The sequence below is a fragment of the Nematostella vectensis genome, chromosome 3 (genome assembly GCF_932526225.1).
Source record: "Nematostella vectensis chromosome 3, jaNemVect1.1, whole genome shotgun sequence".
NCBI lineage: Eukaryota > Metazoa > Cnidaria > Anthozoa > Actiniaria > Edwardsiidae > Nematostella > Nematostella vectensis.
The window spans coordinates 9203812-9222379 of NC_064036.1; the positions used below are offsets into that span (position 1 = coordinate 9203812).

General features: G+C 48.4%; 1 protein-coding gene across 2 annotated transcripts in view; it reads left to right on the forward strand.

Moving 5' to 3' along the window:
- Nucleotides 1-32: 32 nt before the first annotated feature.
- The window catches only part of LOC5513204, a 32076-nt gene continuing 13540 nt past the window's right edge, over nt 33-18568 (forward strand). Inside the window, exon 1 of one of the 2 annotated variants that reach the window (XM_001633438.3) lies at nt 33-585. In XM_001633438.3, the coding sequence (XP_001633488.1) occupies nt 452-585 (134 nt within the window). In that variant the 5' untranslated portion in view covers nt 33-451. The remainder of the gene's footprint in view (nt 586-18568) is intronic. The other variant, XM_032382785.2, reaches the window with a different exon arrangement.

Consider the following 18568-nt stretch of genomic DNA (forward strand, 5'->3'; position numbering starts at 1 on the left):
TGCAAATTAGAGACAAAAACGGTCTGAATAAATGACTGCTCGTAAATTTATGCCAACGGAATTTTTAGTGTCGTTCTACGAGGTGGAATGCGGTCTTTATTGCTTCCTTGACACTGTAAAGGCAAACGCTTTTCCTGAGGATAATGTTAGCTCCCGTGGTGCTCTACGGTCTCATTTAAAAGTTGTTCTCACGTTTTAAGAGCTACAAACGGATAGCGCGTTCTCTGATATTACACAGGAGAACGGTAATTTTCAACAGCAGTATATTCTTTGTGTACATAAAGAGGAAATCTTGGCGACCCATTCAGATGAAAAAATTGAACACTGGTCTCTGGTCTCGTAGAATAAAAGAAACTACGGAGTTGGATTTTAACCTATATACAATGCCGTTCTGAAAGTATAAAAAGAAAATATAATCGTCGCAAAAATGTTGTAAGGGAAGAAGAGTTAAATGGGGGTCGTATGTTCCCGGGATTACAAGCGGGTTGTTGGAAGCAAGATAGAAAGCCAGTCGAGAAGTTCTTCATCAAACGCTTCCTCCACGCAAACTACGGCGACCATGAAGACTCTCCAGTCCGCGTCCGTGTAAGTTATTGTGGATGCTCTAACATTATCCCTGCGTCTTGTGCACTATTTTGCAAAACAAACACTGAATTCAAAGATATCGCCAAGATTGCCATGTTTCCTTAGTTGGTCGGGTTAACTTTTAGATTATGGAAGATTTTTAGGATAAAAAGGACAATAGGTGCAAAGATATGGTAAATGCGAACAAAACGCTGTTACGGTTGTATTTATAACCCAATACACGGCGCTACTTTCCGTAGCAACCTAGAACCTGATCTTGAAAAGAGCCAGAATTTGTTGACACAGGATAAAAGACACAAAACCAACTCTTAGACGAGGAGCTGAGAGGCAGATTTAACAAACGCGATCCTTGCTTAGCTAACATGCTTATTCCATAATAAGAAACTAAATATTATAATCATATATTCGTTCTTAATGGTAACTTCCTGGTGTAGTATCCGGTAAAAGACTAGGCATTCTTAACTCTGCCGCTCTCTCGGGATAAATGTCGATTGGAATTTGCTAGTTTCTAGTGTCACTCCTTGTCATATGGCAGACATTATCAAGGTTTTCAAAGATTACCATCATTAGGGAACGACACTCGGTACTCTTATTTAACGGTTGTTTTTCTAGTAGACAACATGTTCAATAATCGTCTCTACCTTTCCGAAAACCCTTTCCGTTTCCTCGATTTTGGCATAAGTGCTTTTTAATCTATCTTTAAGGTCCTAACCCCACCATTCGTTTTCGATACAAGCCATGGAAAAACCGAGCTTTTCCAAGGTCTTGTCAGCCAGGGGATGGCAAGGCATTGAGTTCCAGAAACAAATTCTAAAGTCTGACATTTCTGTGTCAATTTACCATCAAATAGTATTGTATTATTAAACATTTGCAAGTGTAAACTTAGAAAAAAAGTTTTTTTGGGTATCAAAATTGTGCGGTACCCTGGGTTCACCCCTGGCTGGCTCTCGACAGGGAATAAATCGAAATAATAAAAGAAAACGTGATAATTCAATCATGTATCGCGCGCACTATTACTGCTATTGCCTTGAAACCATGACAATCTTTGCTGTACTGATCTTGACGGCGAAAAAAGACAGGTGCTTTCAAAATAACAGAAAGCAGGTGTCTTTTTCCTTCGGCTTTTCATCTCTGGTTTTCTCAAGACTTCCAATTAAACCAAACCTGGCGTATATATGACACGATAGACTTTGCCTTGCCATTGAATTTTGTGTGCGGCGAAAACAACAACAACAACAACAACAACTAAATAAAAAATAATGAGAGGATGTGAGAATATTTGATCCAAACTGGTTTGAAGTAAACTAACAATATTTTTTTGAAATCAGTAAGATGGGTAGTTATTTAGAATAAAGAGATAATGAAATATTCTTTAGCGGTTACTGTTCTTATGAGAATTGTTTATGCTCTCAAAACAATTAGCTGAGTTAGAGAGTGGTGGGTTTCTAGAATATACAGAAATCTTGCCCTGGGCAACAGAAAGGAAATTAGCAATTTGTTATTTTTCCTTTTCTTTTTAATAAAATCAAACAAAAAGTCGTTTGGAGTATCAGCATAAATCCCCTTTGCTTAGTTTGGATAGAGCCGGATTGTCATTATCGAGATGTATAGTTGCCAGTTCCGTAATTTTAAAAGCCAGAATTCCACAAAATATCATATTTTCGCGAAGGTTTTTTGTCATCAGGTCTAAGCTGATTGACGTTTTTATAAACACTGGCGTACGGGGGCGGTCCATCAGTCTAGCGAGGGTGAAACCTGCTAATATCAAATTAGAAATATTGACAAAACCTTGACGTGTTTTGATAATAAATCTCGCAATACGTAAGCAACGCTGTGTTCAAAAAAACATCGTTTACTTAAAATCATTATCAACACTAGATGTTGCCTCGCGTGTAAAGATAAAACGCCGCTATATAACGTCTCGTGTGTATAAATAATGCCCTTTTATAAGGCCCCTTTTGCGCGGCATGAATTACAGTAGTATCATACGTATATTTGGTCAGGTTTTGGTCAGCTAGGGAGGGGTGGTCAAGCTCGATTCTGATTGGTGGATATATGGTCTGGTGTGTGACGTCACAGGTGGTGTTAGCCAATGGGAATGGAGATATCTGGTTAGGGGTGTGACGTCACGCGGGGTCGGGATTGGCTCCCGCGCGCGCGACAACACGGTGACGTCAGCGCGGGAAAAGGATATAAGGCTCTAGGTGTTTTTTCAGGTTAAGCAGCAACCTTTCAGCCATGAATGTAAAGTGCTTTTGCGGTGTCGAGGCTAAACAAGTAGGGTCAGCGTTGAGGTGTGGCGCCAACATCGACTATAAAAACGACCAAGTTGGTTGTGGGTACTATTTTACCATCGAGCAAGCCAAGAGTATAAAAGAGTACATCCCTGAGGGGAACACAGTCTTCGACTTCCCTGTGTGCGAGGGTCACAACCTCATCTGCAAGCCAGTGGTAAGCGCCGGTCAGTTCTCCAGAGGGCGTGTCTATTTTCAGTGTCCAGTGCAGGCACCCAACCAAAAATGCAAGCAGTTTGTGTGGGCGGAGGAACCCAAAGATTCGGAGAGGAAGAAGCCTGCAGCAGTATGGACACCTCCCAGTATGAAGAAGAAGAAAGCGCCAGCAAGGGCCAGGAAGCAAACCCTCACCCCCCGCATGGGCGCAAGCGCAAACGCAAACGTCCCACAACCGCCGCCACCACCACCACCAAGCAAGGTCCCATGCGTGGTAGAGGAGGGGGAGGACGAGGGGGAGGACGAGGGCATGGTAGAGGAGGTAGTGGAGGAGGAGGTAATTGCACCTGTGATGAAGAAGCAAAAGAAGCAGTGGTTGTAGACAATGACGATAGCAACAACAGTTACGAGGTGGAGGAGAAGGTGGTAGTGGTAGACAGTGATGACAGTGATTGTGGTGTGGGTGATGTCTCTTCCGGTACCGTCTACAACGATGTAGTGGACTCTGCCAACAATCTATATAGTGTGGACTATTACGTTAAGAAGGTGGTATGGGATTTGATGGGCGAGGTGTTGCACTACAAGCACCAGCAAGGTACGAAGGACAGTTGGTTGAACACCTTTTATGAGGTTAGGGATGCCATCAGGGAGAACACTGGTCACATGTGGGAAGGGTTGGACAGGATGACGAAAGCGCTTGGGTTCACCATGCGATGGAGCCCTTGGTTCACCTACATGGAGGATCTAGTGAGCAATAGGGTCGTACCAAGGGATATGGTGAAGTTGTGCCGTGACGAGAAGTTGCCAGGAATACTAGAGGGGAAGGAGGCAGAGGTTTGGGAAACCACCAGGGACACAGCCCAACGTATAGGGAGGGTAGCCCACCTGTTCCCAATTGGGGAAATGTAGAGACACTGTAGTCATCGTTTACTTTTTAGTGTTTTTTATTGTTACCACTATGATTAGTATAAAAAAGAAAAAATGTATTTACTGGTTATAGGGTAATAAAGAAAAGTGTTTGTAGTAAAAAAAAAAGTCACTCAGTCTCTTGGTGTTGGTCCACATTTCGCCGTTTGCGGGTGTTATCCTTGTACCTGTTGCGGATACGTTTGAGCTTTTTCAGCAGTTGGTTTCTCTTGGACTTCTCTCTCATGTTGCTTCCCATGAACTTGTGCACTTGAGCGTCTAGCTCCAGTAGCATTGGTTGGTACGTACGTACCGCAGCGCTGTATCCTAACTCGTAGTTGCTGTTGGGTTGGTCCGCGTCCTGTTGGGGTTTGGAACAGTGTTAGATGACTTTGGCGGTTATAAACAGCATTATCATTAGTCCTACCCCAATTATTATGAGTATGGTTAAAAAAAGGTGAAGTATTAGTTTCGCCCGTCTCTCTTTTTGGTGTATTACCCGTGGGTCCTCGTTTGGCTGTGACGCTTGACCCATAAGATCGGTGTAGCGTACGCGCAGGAGGTTGTATTCCGTGCGCAGGGTCTTCTCACGTTCCTCTAGAGCGCTGACTTGCTGGTTAAGGTTGGCGATCTCTAAGTCTTTGGCGTCGCTGGCAGGGTGTGACACTTGTGTCCCTTTCTCGCAGGTGTCTTTAAGATCACCATAGTCCACTTGCATGCGCAGGAGGTCGTAGTCCATGCGTAGGGTCTCCTCACGTCCCTCTAGAACACTAACTTGGTAGTTGAGGTTGGCAATCTCTAGGTCTTTTGCAATGCTGGTGGACTGTTCTTCCAACACATCTCTTTCTAGACCATACACCTTGCTATTGAGGCTTGAGATCTCCGCTTCGTGGTCGTTGCATAGTTCCCGCAACCTAGTGCTTTCCCTCTCAGCCTCTTCCACTTGTCCTGCTATTCTGCACAATCTCCCGGTCATAAAGTCCCCTACGGCTCCTACGTGGTCGCGGAACGCTTCGCTGAGTGCATTCATGTTTCTTGCCGAGCGCGAGGTAAGATAGTGGCTACCCTCCGAGATCTCCTCCTCTTCATCTTCTATCTCAGTGGTGATGGTGACTTGAGTAGTAGGTTGGTTGGTCATCTTGTGTTTTTTTGGTCTGGTTAGACTATGAGGAGTTTTTGTGGTGTGCATCTCCTTTTATACCCTTTAGAAGTGTTTAGGGGACGCCAATGACGTCGTTAGCTAAGTCTCTGATTGGTTAGTGGTTAAGGTTACTTGTTTCTGATAGGTTCTAGGTTATAATGCCTCTTAGGATGTCTAGACAGTGGGTCAAGAGGTTATCAGGCTTGTTGTTCTTCTTTGGGTTCTTCTCCAAGGTTACCATTCTTCTCGCGTCGTATTTTATTCAGCTCCCACTTCAGCTCTTCGATTTCGTAACACTGGTTCTCGATTTGCATGTTCTTCTCTTCTAGTATTTCATTTAGCATTATCACTCTGTAGCGGAGGGCTTGGTTTTCTGTTGCAAAGTAATTACACATTGCGTTTATTGCGTCTGGCTCTCTTATCTCCCCCTTTTGCCATCTTGCTCCTATCTGGGCTATTACTTGTCGTGCCTTCGCATTGCCAAGAGTGTTGGAGGTGTCAGCCCAAGCTGGTAGGGGTGTAGAGTTTTGGTTAGCCATGGTGTGTTTTTTAGGGTGCCTGTTCGACTGAGAGTTTAGTGCTATGCGTCCCTTTTTTATACCTTTTGGACTGTCTAGACAGTATAGTGGTGAGGTCGTTGGGGGGTTTTTGATTGGTTTAGGTGAACTATGGTTGTCGGGTGAGCCAATCGCCAGCCTAGGTGGTGTGTGACGTCATAATATCCTATAAGACATGGCCTGTTATTGGGTAGTTTTCAAAGAGGTGTTTTATTGGTTGGATAGTTCTATAAAAGAGGCTGTGCATTACCAGGGTTTCAGTCCCTTCGACTGTTTCAACCATGGCGAACAACAATGACGATAATGACGATTGGCTTAGACGCTTGTTGGGAATATTACCAGACCCAAGTGAGGATGAGGAGGAGGATGCAGAGGGTGCACAGCTCCCCCCTGATTTTTTCTACGATGAGCTTACTGACACACCCCAGTTTGCTTCTCTCGATGAGTTGTTTGACTACATAAACTACTATAACAATTTAGTAGAGAATGACTGTGTGTCTTTCGAGGACCCTTTTATGGGTGTGGACACCCCTTTGGGTGTACAACAAGGCGGCGGTAGCGGGGGAGTGAAGCGGAGGCGTGACCCTGAAGACGTTAGTGATAAGGATGATGTAGTGTATGAGTTGCGCCAAACATCCACCAAGCGGTCTACTAAAATGCGCACCGATTGCACCGACTACGATTTGAAGGTCGATTTACCCCTACGTGATAATCTAGAGGAGGCTTTGGAGGATGTTGAGGGAGTGCTAGACAGGGTGCTAGACGACACGTTACGTGGGGTGCAAGGGCATGACTACGCACGTATTACCATCGATGCTCCCTCTTTGAGGAACCCAATTGCGTTACCATTTATGCGACGTCACCAACTTACCCCTCAGCGGATCATGGGTGTCATAGAGACGGTTGTGCAATCTAACCAACAGTTTGTGTTTGAGGGTGACTTCAGGCTCCATGTGATTCGTACTCATCTCCCATCAGGGGCTGGGAAAAACAAATTGAAGAACTCTTGTACATTGAACACGTGCGACTTGGATGCATGGAGGAAGGGGAAAAAAAGTATTATTCGTATTGAGAACAGCGATGAGTTATGTGCTGCACGCTCTATTGTGACTGGGATGGCTATCCTAACCATGGACCCTAATGCTACCAAGTTGTATAAGCCCACACCGGGCCGTACGCGTGGCCCCCCGCTCCCCTTGCAAACGGAACGTGCCAAGGTGTTGCATGCCGAGGCTGGTGTACCTGAAGGGCCTTGTGGGATCCCTGAGGTCCAGCAATTCCAACAATATCTGAGGGGTCAAGGGTTCGAGTTGAATGTGGTGTCCCGAGAGCATGGTAATACTGTGATCTACTCTGGGGACTTACCTGACCCCAAGTATAGGCTTTACTTATACTATGCCAAGGGTCATTTTGATTACGTTAAGAGTATGCCCGGTTTGTTGGGGTGTTGCTACTATTGCACAATATGCAAGAAGGGTTACGACTCCAAGCTACGGCACAAGTGTGTGAACTCGTGTTATGGTTGCGGAGAGGTGGATTGTTCCCCTTTGGTGCCACCACCGGAGCAAGACCACCGTTGGGATTGGAAGTATTGCTCAGAGTGTAACAGGTACTTTCGTACCCCTAAGTGCTTCGAGAACCATAAACTCGTCAAGTCTAGAGGGTTACCCAATAAGAAAGATGCTACCCCTCGGTCGTACTGTCAGATGTACCATAAATGCGAGACATGTGGTAAACGTATTGATATGTTTGCCACCCGGGAGGAGGGGACGTCACATGTATGTGGGGAGTACAAGTGTACTGTCTGCAAAGAGGTGGTTCCCCCAGACCATTTGTGTTACGTGACTGTTGGTGCCAATGCTCTACCAAAGGACAAAGACGGTGATGATAGCATGCGTCTTATCGTTTTCGATGTCGAGGCGATGCCATTGGGTGATAAACACGAGCCTAATTTTGTGGGCGCTCAAAAGCTGTGCGACACGTGTAAGGAGTGGCCCATGGATCGTTTGGAGTGCACCACGTGTGGGGTCCGAAAGCATAGTTTTACCAGTATCCGTGCGTTTTGCGACTGGTTATTCGGTGGCAGTAATGCTGGGTACACCTGCCTGGCACACAATTTCAAGGGGTACGACTCCTATTTTATCTTGGAGTACCTTTTTGAGAATGGTATTAAGCCCAATGTTATCTTCACTGGTGGCAAGGTGATGCATTTGAGGGTGGACTCGTTAAACATTGAGATGAAGTGTACCTTGAATTTTTTTCAAATGCCACTGAGTAAGCTCCCAAAAGCTTTTGGGTTCGACCACATCACTCAGAAAGGTGTATTTCCTCACTTTTTTAATATTACCGAGCACCAAGATTATGTAGGGCCTATGCCAGATTTGAGTTATTACGACTTACGGAGTATGAAGGAGGAGGACGCAAACGCTGTCGCTCAATGGCATCAGGAGCAAGTCACCCGTGGGGTTGTGTTCAACTTGAGGGAGGAACTTGCTAACTATTGTCACCAAGATGTTGAAGTACTGAAGAGGGCAGTGGTAGCCTTCGATAAACTCATCATGGATACGGTTGGTCTCCATCCATTCAAGATAGCTATCACCATAGCCTCGCTATCTAGCCGGGTTCTGCGCTCAAAGTTCTTGGAGGAGGGTAAAATTGGCCTAGTCCCTTTACGTGGGTACCGTGGGCACGATGTGCAGTCTTTGAAGGCACTACAGTGGCTGAAATACCTGGAGCGTCGTGACGGTGTGTGTATCCGACATGCGGGAAATGGAGGCGAGGTGCGCTTAGCTGGTAGAATTAAGGTGGATGGTTATGCTGCTGGCACTAACACTGTGTACCAATACCAAGGTTGTTTCTACCATGGGTGTCCTACTTGCTTCCTACCTGATACTGTGAACCCCTTGACACATACTACTATGAGGGAGCTCCGCGATCACACACGTGCTACAGAGTTACGCCTAAGAGCTTTAGGGTATAATTACGAGGAGGTATGGGAGTGTCAATTCGACGCTAGGCTGAGTAGTGATGTACAACTGCAAGCCCTTGTGGGGGAGGTGGAGCATTCGATCCCCCTCAACCCCCGTGATGCCTTTTTTGGTGGCAGGACAAATGCCATTCAATTGCATTACGAAGCAAAGGTCTGTGAGGGCGAACGGATACATTATTACGACTTTACATCCTTGTACCCTTGGGTAAACGCCACGTGCGAGTACCCCGTTGGTCACCCCGACGCGGTTGTCACCGAGAACTTTAATGAAGACCTCCACGCATACAAGGGGCTCATGAAGATTCGTGTCCTACCTCCCCGTGACCTCTTCTTCCCAGTCCTCCCTGTCAGGGTTAATCAGAAGCTGATGTTTCCACTGTGTCGCAGTTGTGCTGAGATGGAGGAGCAAGGGAGCTGCAACCATTCGGATGAGGAGCGGGCGTTCACAGGCACGTGGTGTCACCCCGAGGTCTTCAAGGCTATCGAGGAGGGGTACACTGTACTCCGTGTTTACGAGATATGGCATTGGGAGAAGTGGGAGCGCTTGTTCAAGGGGTATATCGATACCTTTTTGAAATTCAAGCAGGAGGCTTCGGGGTGGCCAGCGTGGTGTGACACTGACTCGGATAAGCAGCGTTACATTGACGAGTACGAGCAACACCAAGGTGTTCGATTGGACAAAGAGAAGATCGCAAAGAACCCAGGCCTCCGCAGTGTGGCAAAGATGGGGTTAAATTGTATGTGGGGGAAGTTTGGGGAGCAGCCAAACCCAAGGCGGACCAAATACATTAGCGAGCCTATTGAGTATTTTGATTTACTGACGAACGATAGCATTGAGGTGAACGATGTGTTCATTGTGAGTGATGACCTTATCCAAGTTCACTATAAACTGGGTGAGAGATTTCAAGAGTTGAAGCCACATACTAATGTTATCATAGCGGCCTTCACCACAGCGTTTGCACGGCTGGCATTGTTTGGGGTAATGAGACGCCTAGGCCCTCGATGCCTGTATCATGATACGGATAGTGTCATCTTCCTACACCGCCCTGGGGAGTGGGAGCCACCCCTTGGTGACTACCTAGGGGATTTGACTAGTGAGTTAGACGAGGGGGATTTCATCGACTGTTACTCCTCGACTGGTCCAAAGAGTTATGCGTATACCACTTACAGTGGGAAATCTGTATGTAAGGTGAAAGGACTGCACTTGAATGTCCGTACGGCTGGTATTGTTAACCAGAAGACTATGATAGAGCTCTTGACTGGTGAGGGGGACGAAGAACGTCATGTGGTTCTCCCTTACACTATTGTCCGTAATACGATAGGTAGGACCTTGCACACTATGCCAGCGCATAAAACTTTTAAAATGGTGTATAACAAACGGGTGCGTAGGGGGATGCTCACCTACCCTTATGGGTATTACTCACTGTAAACCTATCAAATAACTATGGTAATGATAATAAAAAAGAGGGTTCCTCACCTGTGGTGGTCAGCGTCTTGTTCTCAGCATAAATAAGGGGGTGGGTGTGGTTAGGGTATCACTTGCGGTATGGGTTGCTTTGGTACGGACCCCCTCCACCCCCGTTTCGATTGCCGTACAGCGTTAGAACGCATGCGTTGTCTCTTCGCATGTTGTGGGGGTAACATCACCATTCGGGACTCGCAACTCGATGGCAAAGCCCCCGACAAAAACGAAAGTGGAAAAAGGGTATGGTACGAAGAAGAAGAAGAAGGGGAGGGGAAAGAAGAGGGGGAGGGTGGGTACGTCAGTAGTAAGGAAGATGGAGGGGAGGGAGAAGAGGATGACCAAGAAAGCTACCTACCATCTTCTCCAACAAATCTATTACAATCCGGAGCATCCAGCGGCCTTGGGGGGAGTGAACAAATTACTCCGAGCGGTACGCTCCAAGGGGGTGAGTCGTGCCCAAGTGGAGGCATGGCTTCGGACCCAACCCACTTACACGGTCCATAAGCCCTATAGGCGGCGGTACTCACGCCAACGGGTGATCGTGAATGGGATGGATGAGCAATGGCAAGCGGATTTGTGTGACATGCAAGCGTATAGTTCGGTGAATGATGGATACAAATACATACTTACCGGGATTGACATATTGAGCAAATATGGGTGGGCGGTCCCTTTGAAAGACAAGACAGGTCCTCAGATCGTTAAGGCGTTCGAGGGAATTTTCAAGGGTGGACGTCAACCTGAAAAGCTTCAGACAGATGACGGGACTGAGTTCAAGAACCGAACATTTCAAGCGTTCCTTAAATCGAAGGGGATCCATTACTTCTCCACGCGCAGTGAGCTGAAGGCCTCTGTGGTGGAACGGTTTAACCGCACCCTTAAGACTTGGATGTGGCGTTGGTTTACTCTTAAGGAGACCCGACGGTATATTGAGTTGTTACCCAAGCTGGTCGACAACTACAACCACTCCTACCACCGTAGTATTTGTCGTGCCCCAGCGGATGTAGTTACGTACGATGATGCTCAGGAGGTATGGGGTGTCTTGTATGGAGGTAAAAAGACGGGTGTGAAGCCCAAAAAAGCGAAAAAGAGACCATTACCAAAATTCCATGTTGGGGATAAAGTGCGAATCAGTAAAGTCAAACACATCTTCGCCAAAGGGTACACCCCAAACTGGACAGAGGAGGTGTTCACGGTGGGCCAGCGGTACGATGACCCAAAACAGAAAGACTATGCGTACCGTCTTCGTGAGTACGATGGGTCGTGGTTAGAGGGGCGGTTTTACGAGCCTGAACTGCAACCTGTCCACATCGACGAGGAGGAGGAGCTGTACCGCATCGAAAGAGTAGTCAAGTCACGTGGGAAGGGGAGGGGTAAAGAATACTTTGTGAAATGGCGCGGGTGGCCTGCTAAGTACAACAGTTGGGTGTCTGCTGAGCAAATGCATAAAATTGCGTGAGACGCACGTTCTCTCTCAGTTACGCTCACGCACCATGACGGACCAAGAGCCATTCTACGTCACGTTACCCAGTAACGCTATCGAAGATGCTTTCCCTGGTAACACCATCAGCGATTTTACCATACGGACGCCAAAGACGTTCGACTTACGTGATGGAAAGTGGCAAGTAGGGCTAGTACACCTCATCTACCCTAGGACATGGCTAAAGTTTTCACCCGAGGATACTGACGTTTGGATCTATCATAAAGTCCCGGACCCCGATTGGTATGCCAGTTGGGCTGACAAGGACGATCCACAGGCCCTTATCCCTCAAGATAAAATAACGACTAAATGGACGCATATTAAGCTGGATGATTTCAAAGTCCCAAAGTGGCATGAAGTCGCCTTCAGCCTCAAGAGAGCTATAGACATATTCAACGAGGGTAGGGTGTGGGTGAGAAAGCAACTTGGTCAAGGTAGTGTGTGGGATGTGGTTATGACTGTAGACACACCAACGAGACAGATCAGCATAGCAATAGCAAAGGGGTGCCAACTTCTACTACGGCTACGGACTGCAATGGCACTAGGGTTCAGACAATGGGTCTCTGGGGAGTGGCTCGAGCAATTAAATACAAGCGATGGAGTCATTCCACCCAATTACCAGTTTGGTCCAACCGAAGCACACAGGACCCTATTGAATTGGGTGCCCTTTAGCTATGATGAGTTGAGCTTGTTTCCGGGCTCCGGGGGCTCCAACAACCCCCCAGCTACACGGCCATTCTCCTCTAAGGAGTCTGACATTATCATCGAGGAGCTACAACCCTTTCAAAACATGTATGTGTACTCCAACATGACCGAGGGGAACCTCGTCATAGGGAGTGATAGCAGCAACCTCTTACGTGTGATAGCACCCGGGGGAAGTGGCCATGGTGCCGTGGAGCGTGATTTCACCGTACCCTATTACTTCCCAGCACGTACCCAACTTGTGGATAGGGTCCGCTTCTATATAACTGACGACAAAGGGCGGCCCATCTCATTCCAGTCTGGTGCCGTGGTGGGGACATTGCATTTTAAACCTATTCCGTTCGCTTGAACGATGACAAACAGGGAGCTCATACTTCACGTATCCAGCGCTGACCGGGAGTTGGGTGGTGAAATTGGCGATTTTGTTGTGAGGTTTCCCAGGACGCTTGACCTGCGCGGTGGGAGGTGGGAGGTAGGAGTTTTATCCGTCAACTACAGCCCCCACTACGACACCTTCTCCGACGAGGAGCACGACCTTTGGATTATGTGCAGGCACTCGTACTCACCATCAGCTGTGCCTTACCTCCAATGGCATAAGTTGACCCTTCTGCAGTCAAAGATGGGCAATTGGTCGCAATTGACAATGAACCTACGGGTCGTAATCGATGGGTTTAACACATCCCGGCAAACCACGAGGCAAGTGCTACAACAGGATTACCTAGACTTAGAAATGGTACCCGATGAGTACAACGAGAAAGTTGTGTTCAAAGTGGGGTGGGGTAATCGTGTGTTGATACGGAAACGGCTCGCTGCAAGGCTTGGCTACAGTGACGCCTCTCTATCCGACCAGGGACCATTCTACGCAACGTTATTACCACCAATCAGTGTAGGAGACATTACTCACCCATTAGCGGTAAAGGGTGTCCTTCCCCCTGACTACCCCATCACCGCGAGAGAGCCCCCAAGCCTACCCGAGACGTCTGCTACTTCACATCTGCTACCTCAATGGACTGTGCTCGATTACTCCCTCCCCAAAGGGAGTACAAACGTCCGCGAGTATCCATCCAGTTCCCACCCTGTTTTTGATGTCAAAACTTTCCAAAACATGTATTTGTACTCGAATATCACCGCCAGCAACTACATCCTAGGGAGCAGTACCCGGAATGTATTACGCGTAATGGTTGACAGGGGAAAACCTGGTGACCTAGGTGTGGAGCGGGACTTCGACAGACCATTCTACTTCCCCCTACGCTTAGAACTCATCAACGACATCCACCTCTATATAACAGATGACACAGGCAGAACGATACCATTCTTGTCGGGGGGCTTCGAGGTAACACTTCATTTTAGGCGCAAGGCACAGTTATGGTCTTCCCCCTCTTGGCAGGGCTAGCTGGAACTCTCTTAGCCCCTATCCTTGGTCCTCTCTTTGGTGGACAACAAGGGCGCGGCTCCCATGCAATAGCCGACGCTGGTGTAATAAGAGGGTATGACATTAGAAACCCACCCCCTTTCATTGATATGGAGCAACGGGGGATGGGTAGCCAAGCGTTCCAAGGTGCTCCCCTTGGCCAATTGGGGTGGGGGAGCGCCCATGGTGAAGCGTTCCGCGGTTACCCTGTGGTGGTACAAACTGGGGGTGGCCTTGGGTCACTCAACACAGACTTACCCTTCGACGCCTCGGGGAGTATCCCAATTGGCCATACAACATTCGGGACAACCTCCCCCAATACGGGGAGACAAATTGCTCATAGAGTGAAAATTATGCCAAAGACTGTACCTCTCGGCACCCCCTCCACAGGGGTACCTCGGAGAAGCCATCGGCGCCGTAAAGTCACACCCTCTCACAGACGTCAAAGGGGTGGGAGAAGACCTATGGATATCTTCGACTAGAGAGAAAAAAAGATAAAACTGTCTACAAGTGACGTCATATCCCCAGTTCACACCCACCCTTGCCACGAAGAAGAGCTCCCTTTACACCATGAGTACTGCGCATGTTCTCGAGGGGTCACAGCAAGTGGCCAACCCCGGTATGGGATTGTTCACTATGCCAGCCACGGATGTCGCTTTGAAAGATGGGAAGTTTATACCCTACACGCCCAGCGATGAGAGCTCCAACCACATTGAGTGGTACATTCACCCTACTACCACCTACATTGACCTTCAAAAAACACACATAAAACTGAAAGTCAAGATCACTAAGACCAATAACCAGAACCTCACGGCCGATGAGGCTGCCACTTTTGTGAACAATGTTGGCCATTCCTTGTTCAAACAAGTCAAGGTAGAGTTGAACAATATGCCAATCACTCTACAAACGGACTCGTATCCGTTTAAAGCCTACATCAGTAACCTACTCAACTACACCAGGGAGGGACAAGACTCCTTCTTAGGCCTTAGTCTTTGGCATAAAGACACAGCCGGCAAAATGGACGTCACCGCTGTAACGGGTGCTGGGGCAACAAACAAAGGCCTGATCAAACGCAACTCTTACACAGCCCTGAGTGCGGAGGTTGGTCTAATCATCAACCTAGATGTTGATCTTTTCAAGTGTGGGCGATACTTGTTGAGTGGTGTCCCAATGAAGATCAGGTTGGAGATGTCAACGCCAGCCTTTGCCCTCATGGGAAGTGGGAAGTTTGTCATAACACCAGGTTCAACCCTCCGATTGTATCACGTTACCCCAACAGATACTATAGCACTAACTCATGGCACTGCACTGGTCCAGCACAAATTAGCCAAATACCCTGTAACCACAGCTGTGGTTAAAACAGAGCAGGTTGAGAGCGGAAAACTCACCAAAAGGTTCAATGACCTGTGGAACGGACTCATCCCAAAGCGAATGGTATTTGGTCTTATCACCAACGCTGCCTACGCTGGGGACTACGATAAGAATCCCTTCAATTTCTTCTTGACGAACGTTACTAACATTGAGTTACGGGTGAATGGTGTTGAGACCCCCTTCACAAGCATCAAAAACATTGCTGGGGATGCTATAGACTTGTACTACATGATGCACGAAGGCATAAATGGCAAAACGGGGCGTACAAAAGGCCTGAACATCAACCGTGATGAGTTCTTTGGGGGATATGGGTTGATTGTCTACGATCTTACAGCGGCAGGAAACGCCTCATCCGGGTACTTTCAGCCACAGTATAAAGGCACGGTGTCACTGGACCTAACCTTCAGTACAGCTCCCACCGAGGTGCTTACAGTAGTGCTGTACGGAGAGTTCAACAACGTCATGGAGATAGACGCCGCCCGTCGTGTAATGTACACCATCCAAGGGTGAAGGATAAGAAAAAAAAAAAAAAAAAGACATGAATGCTGACCTCCAACAGGACGCAATGTCCACAGAGGAGCTGGAGACTATAGCCCTCCGTGACCGTCATATAGAACCTGTGTTCGAAGGGGTGTACCCCTCGGACCTTCTACCAACCACTATCCCTGAGAATGGGTATGGCTACTCAGCATACATCATGAACACTGACCCTAGTGGCAGACCTGGCACCCACTGGCTAGCAGCCTTCTTCACACCAGACCGTTGTGAGTGGTTTGACAGTTTTGGGTTTGGTCCTGAGGCCTACGGAAAAGTAATGGTAGACTTTTGCGCCTTGCGCCCCCGGCTGGTGACGAACCCACACCGTCTCCAAGCTTTAAACTCAGCCGTGTGCGGACAGTATTGCCTATTCTTCCTGTACCACCGTACCCGCGGAGTTACCTTAAGGGAGATCGTCTCAAAGTTTGGTAGTCAGTATAATTGGAACGACCAAGTAGTGTGTTCGTTTGTGCACGATCTAGTTTGTCATGGCGCTGGTAGGGACTGTGCCCAACGCAGACGATGCCCTTGGCGCCAATGCGCTGTGAAACAACACCATTTAGTGCTAGGCGATAGTAACAATAACAATAGCAATAATAATAATAATTATAACAATCACAACCTATGGATGTGGCCCTAGTGTAGAATACAATACAATACTACAATAAAAAAACATGTAATGGGTACCCTGTGTCTTGACTCATTATTCCCCATCGCTTATATATACTGGTGAGGGTAAAAAGTGGACGGCACTAGATCCCTCAGCCACCCCAGGATGGAGGACCGACGGTTCCGTTGCCCGTGTGCCATTATGGTAGTTGGCCCAAGTCAATCAGGAAAAACTACATGGGTGCAGAGTTTGTTACGGCAAGCCCCTATGGCTTTTGACAAACGGTTCCATAAAATAGTTTGTTGTTACGGGCAGTGGCAACCCAAGTACGATTGGCTGCAGAAAAAACTAGGGGTTGAGTTCCACCAAGGGCTGCCTGACTCTGTCACTGACCTGTTTGGGGAGCACGACACCCCTGGTCTACTCATCATAGACGACCTGATGGACCAAATCGATAGGGCTTTGAAAATCTTCACCCAAGAGTCCCACCACCATGACATCACAACTATATTTATCTCACAGAACCTATTCCCCGGGGGAAAATCACGCACCGCTTCGATCAATAGCCATTTCTTTGTGTTGTTCAAGGACCCTAGGAACAAGTTAGGGATACGTACGTTAGCGCAGCAAGCATTCCCGGGACAATTAGACTACGTTATGGATGCTTACGATCAAGCCACTAAAGACCCTTATAGTTGTCTGTTGGTCGACTTCCACCAAACAACCCCTGACAACCTTCGCCTCCGCTCCAACATCCTACCAGAGCAGTCCCCCATGTACGCCTACTTCCCCAAAAACTCTAGGGGTAAGGATGCATATATAGAGGGGGAGAATGGGTGTACTACCTCAGTCAACGATGCCCAACGTAAGAGGAAGAGGTCCAAGGGGAGGGTGGACCCCAGCGACCCGAATACGACCCACGGCAAGCGCAAGGCGCAAGCCCGCGGAGTACACCCGCGCCAGGTACAGGGCTGAGGCACGGTACAACAAACGCCTTGGGTTGGAGCCACCAACACCCCCTAGCGGAGTTACCCCCCTCTCCTCATCTAGCAAGTCGTCAACACCACCACCATCGTCACCGCGATCATGGACCCAGTTTGCACCACGAACACTCTCGCGGTACAGCAGCAAACGCTCAGGGCCAGGACCATTATTGTCATCAGCATCATCATCATCATCACCACATCCGCAGCCATTACCAACACCACTCAACACAGCTCTCCCATCACTCTCCCCCTTAGCATCATCGACCCCAGCCAATCTGCCCCAATCGACCTCCCCCCTGGGGGTACCCCCCACTTGGGCTGGTTATTCAGGCCTATCGGATGCGTCACTAGCGCTTTCCCCCGAGAGAGTATACAGTGAGCCTGGCAGAAAGCGGCAAAAGAAAGTAAAGACACCAAAACGGGCGTCCAGTGCCGCAGGGCGCGCTCATCATAAGAAGAAATCACCACCACAGGGAGGTGTTCTCCAACGATTCCTGGGTTGGGGGAGGGCAAACCCACTACCCAGCCCCGAAGCAACTGCGATTGCCAATACGACGGTGGACCAAAGCCAGTTACGCTCGCCTGGGAGCTATGGGTCACCTACCACATTCTCAGCGATAAGACCACTAGGGTCACATGGTTCCACGATCCGTACACCCTCCACACCCTCCAGGAGTACCTCTCGTAGGGGGTCAAGGCGCAGAGCTGGGGGGAGTGGAGGAGGTGGAGGTGGAAGTGGAGGTAGTGGTGGCAGTGGCGGTAGTGGTGGTAGAGGAGGGAGGAGAAGGGGTGGAGGAGGGAGAGGTGGAAGAGCGACCACAACAACAAGAAAGTGCGTCACCCAAAAGAGACGTCGCGCAGATGGGACCAATGTCACCAAAACAAAGTGCGTCACCACCCAACGTGTAGACAACCAACAAGTTGGTGGCGGTGTTGGTAGAGTTGGCAGTGCTGCAAATAACCCACCATGGAGATCCGTTTGGGTGTGAAAAAACTCATAAATAACAAGCGACAAACACCACAACACCATTCCACTATGAGACGCCGTGTGAGAAAGAGCCGTTGTACTAGGTTGAGGGGGAGAGTGTGTAAGAAAAGGGGTGGACCCCGTCGCTACAGACAGAGGGGCAGGGGTACGCAGCGTGGTAGGGGCATGCAGCGTGGGCCCCAAGATTACATCGGTGCTATGTACGATACTGTAAAAACCCTCATGGGTAAATGACCCCAATCACTCGACCATGGTATTGAGAAAGAGCGGACGCTTCGCGAGAAGACGCACCAAACGTGTTACACGCGTCAGAAGGGGAAGACATACACGTAGGGGAGTGTACGCTGGTAAAACGGTGCAGCATGGTGGGCGTTACCGGAAACTCTGGGTGAC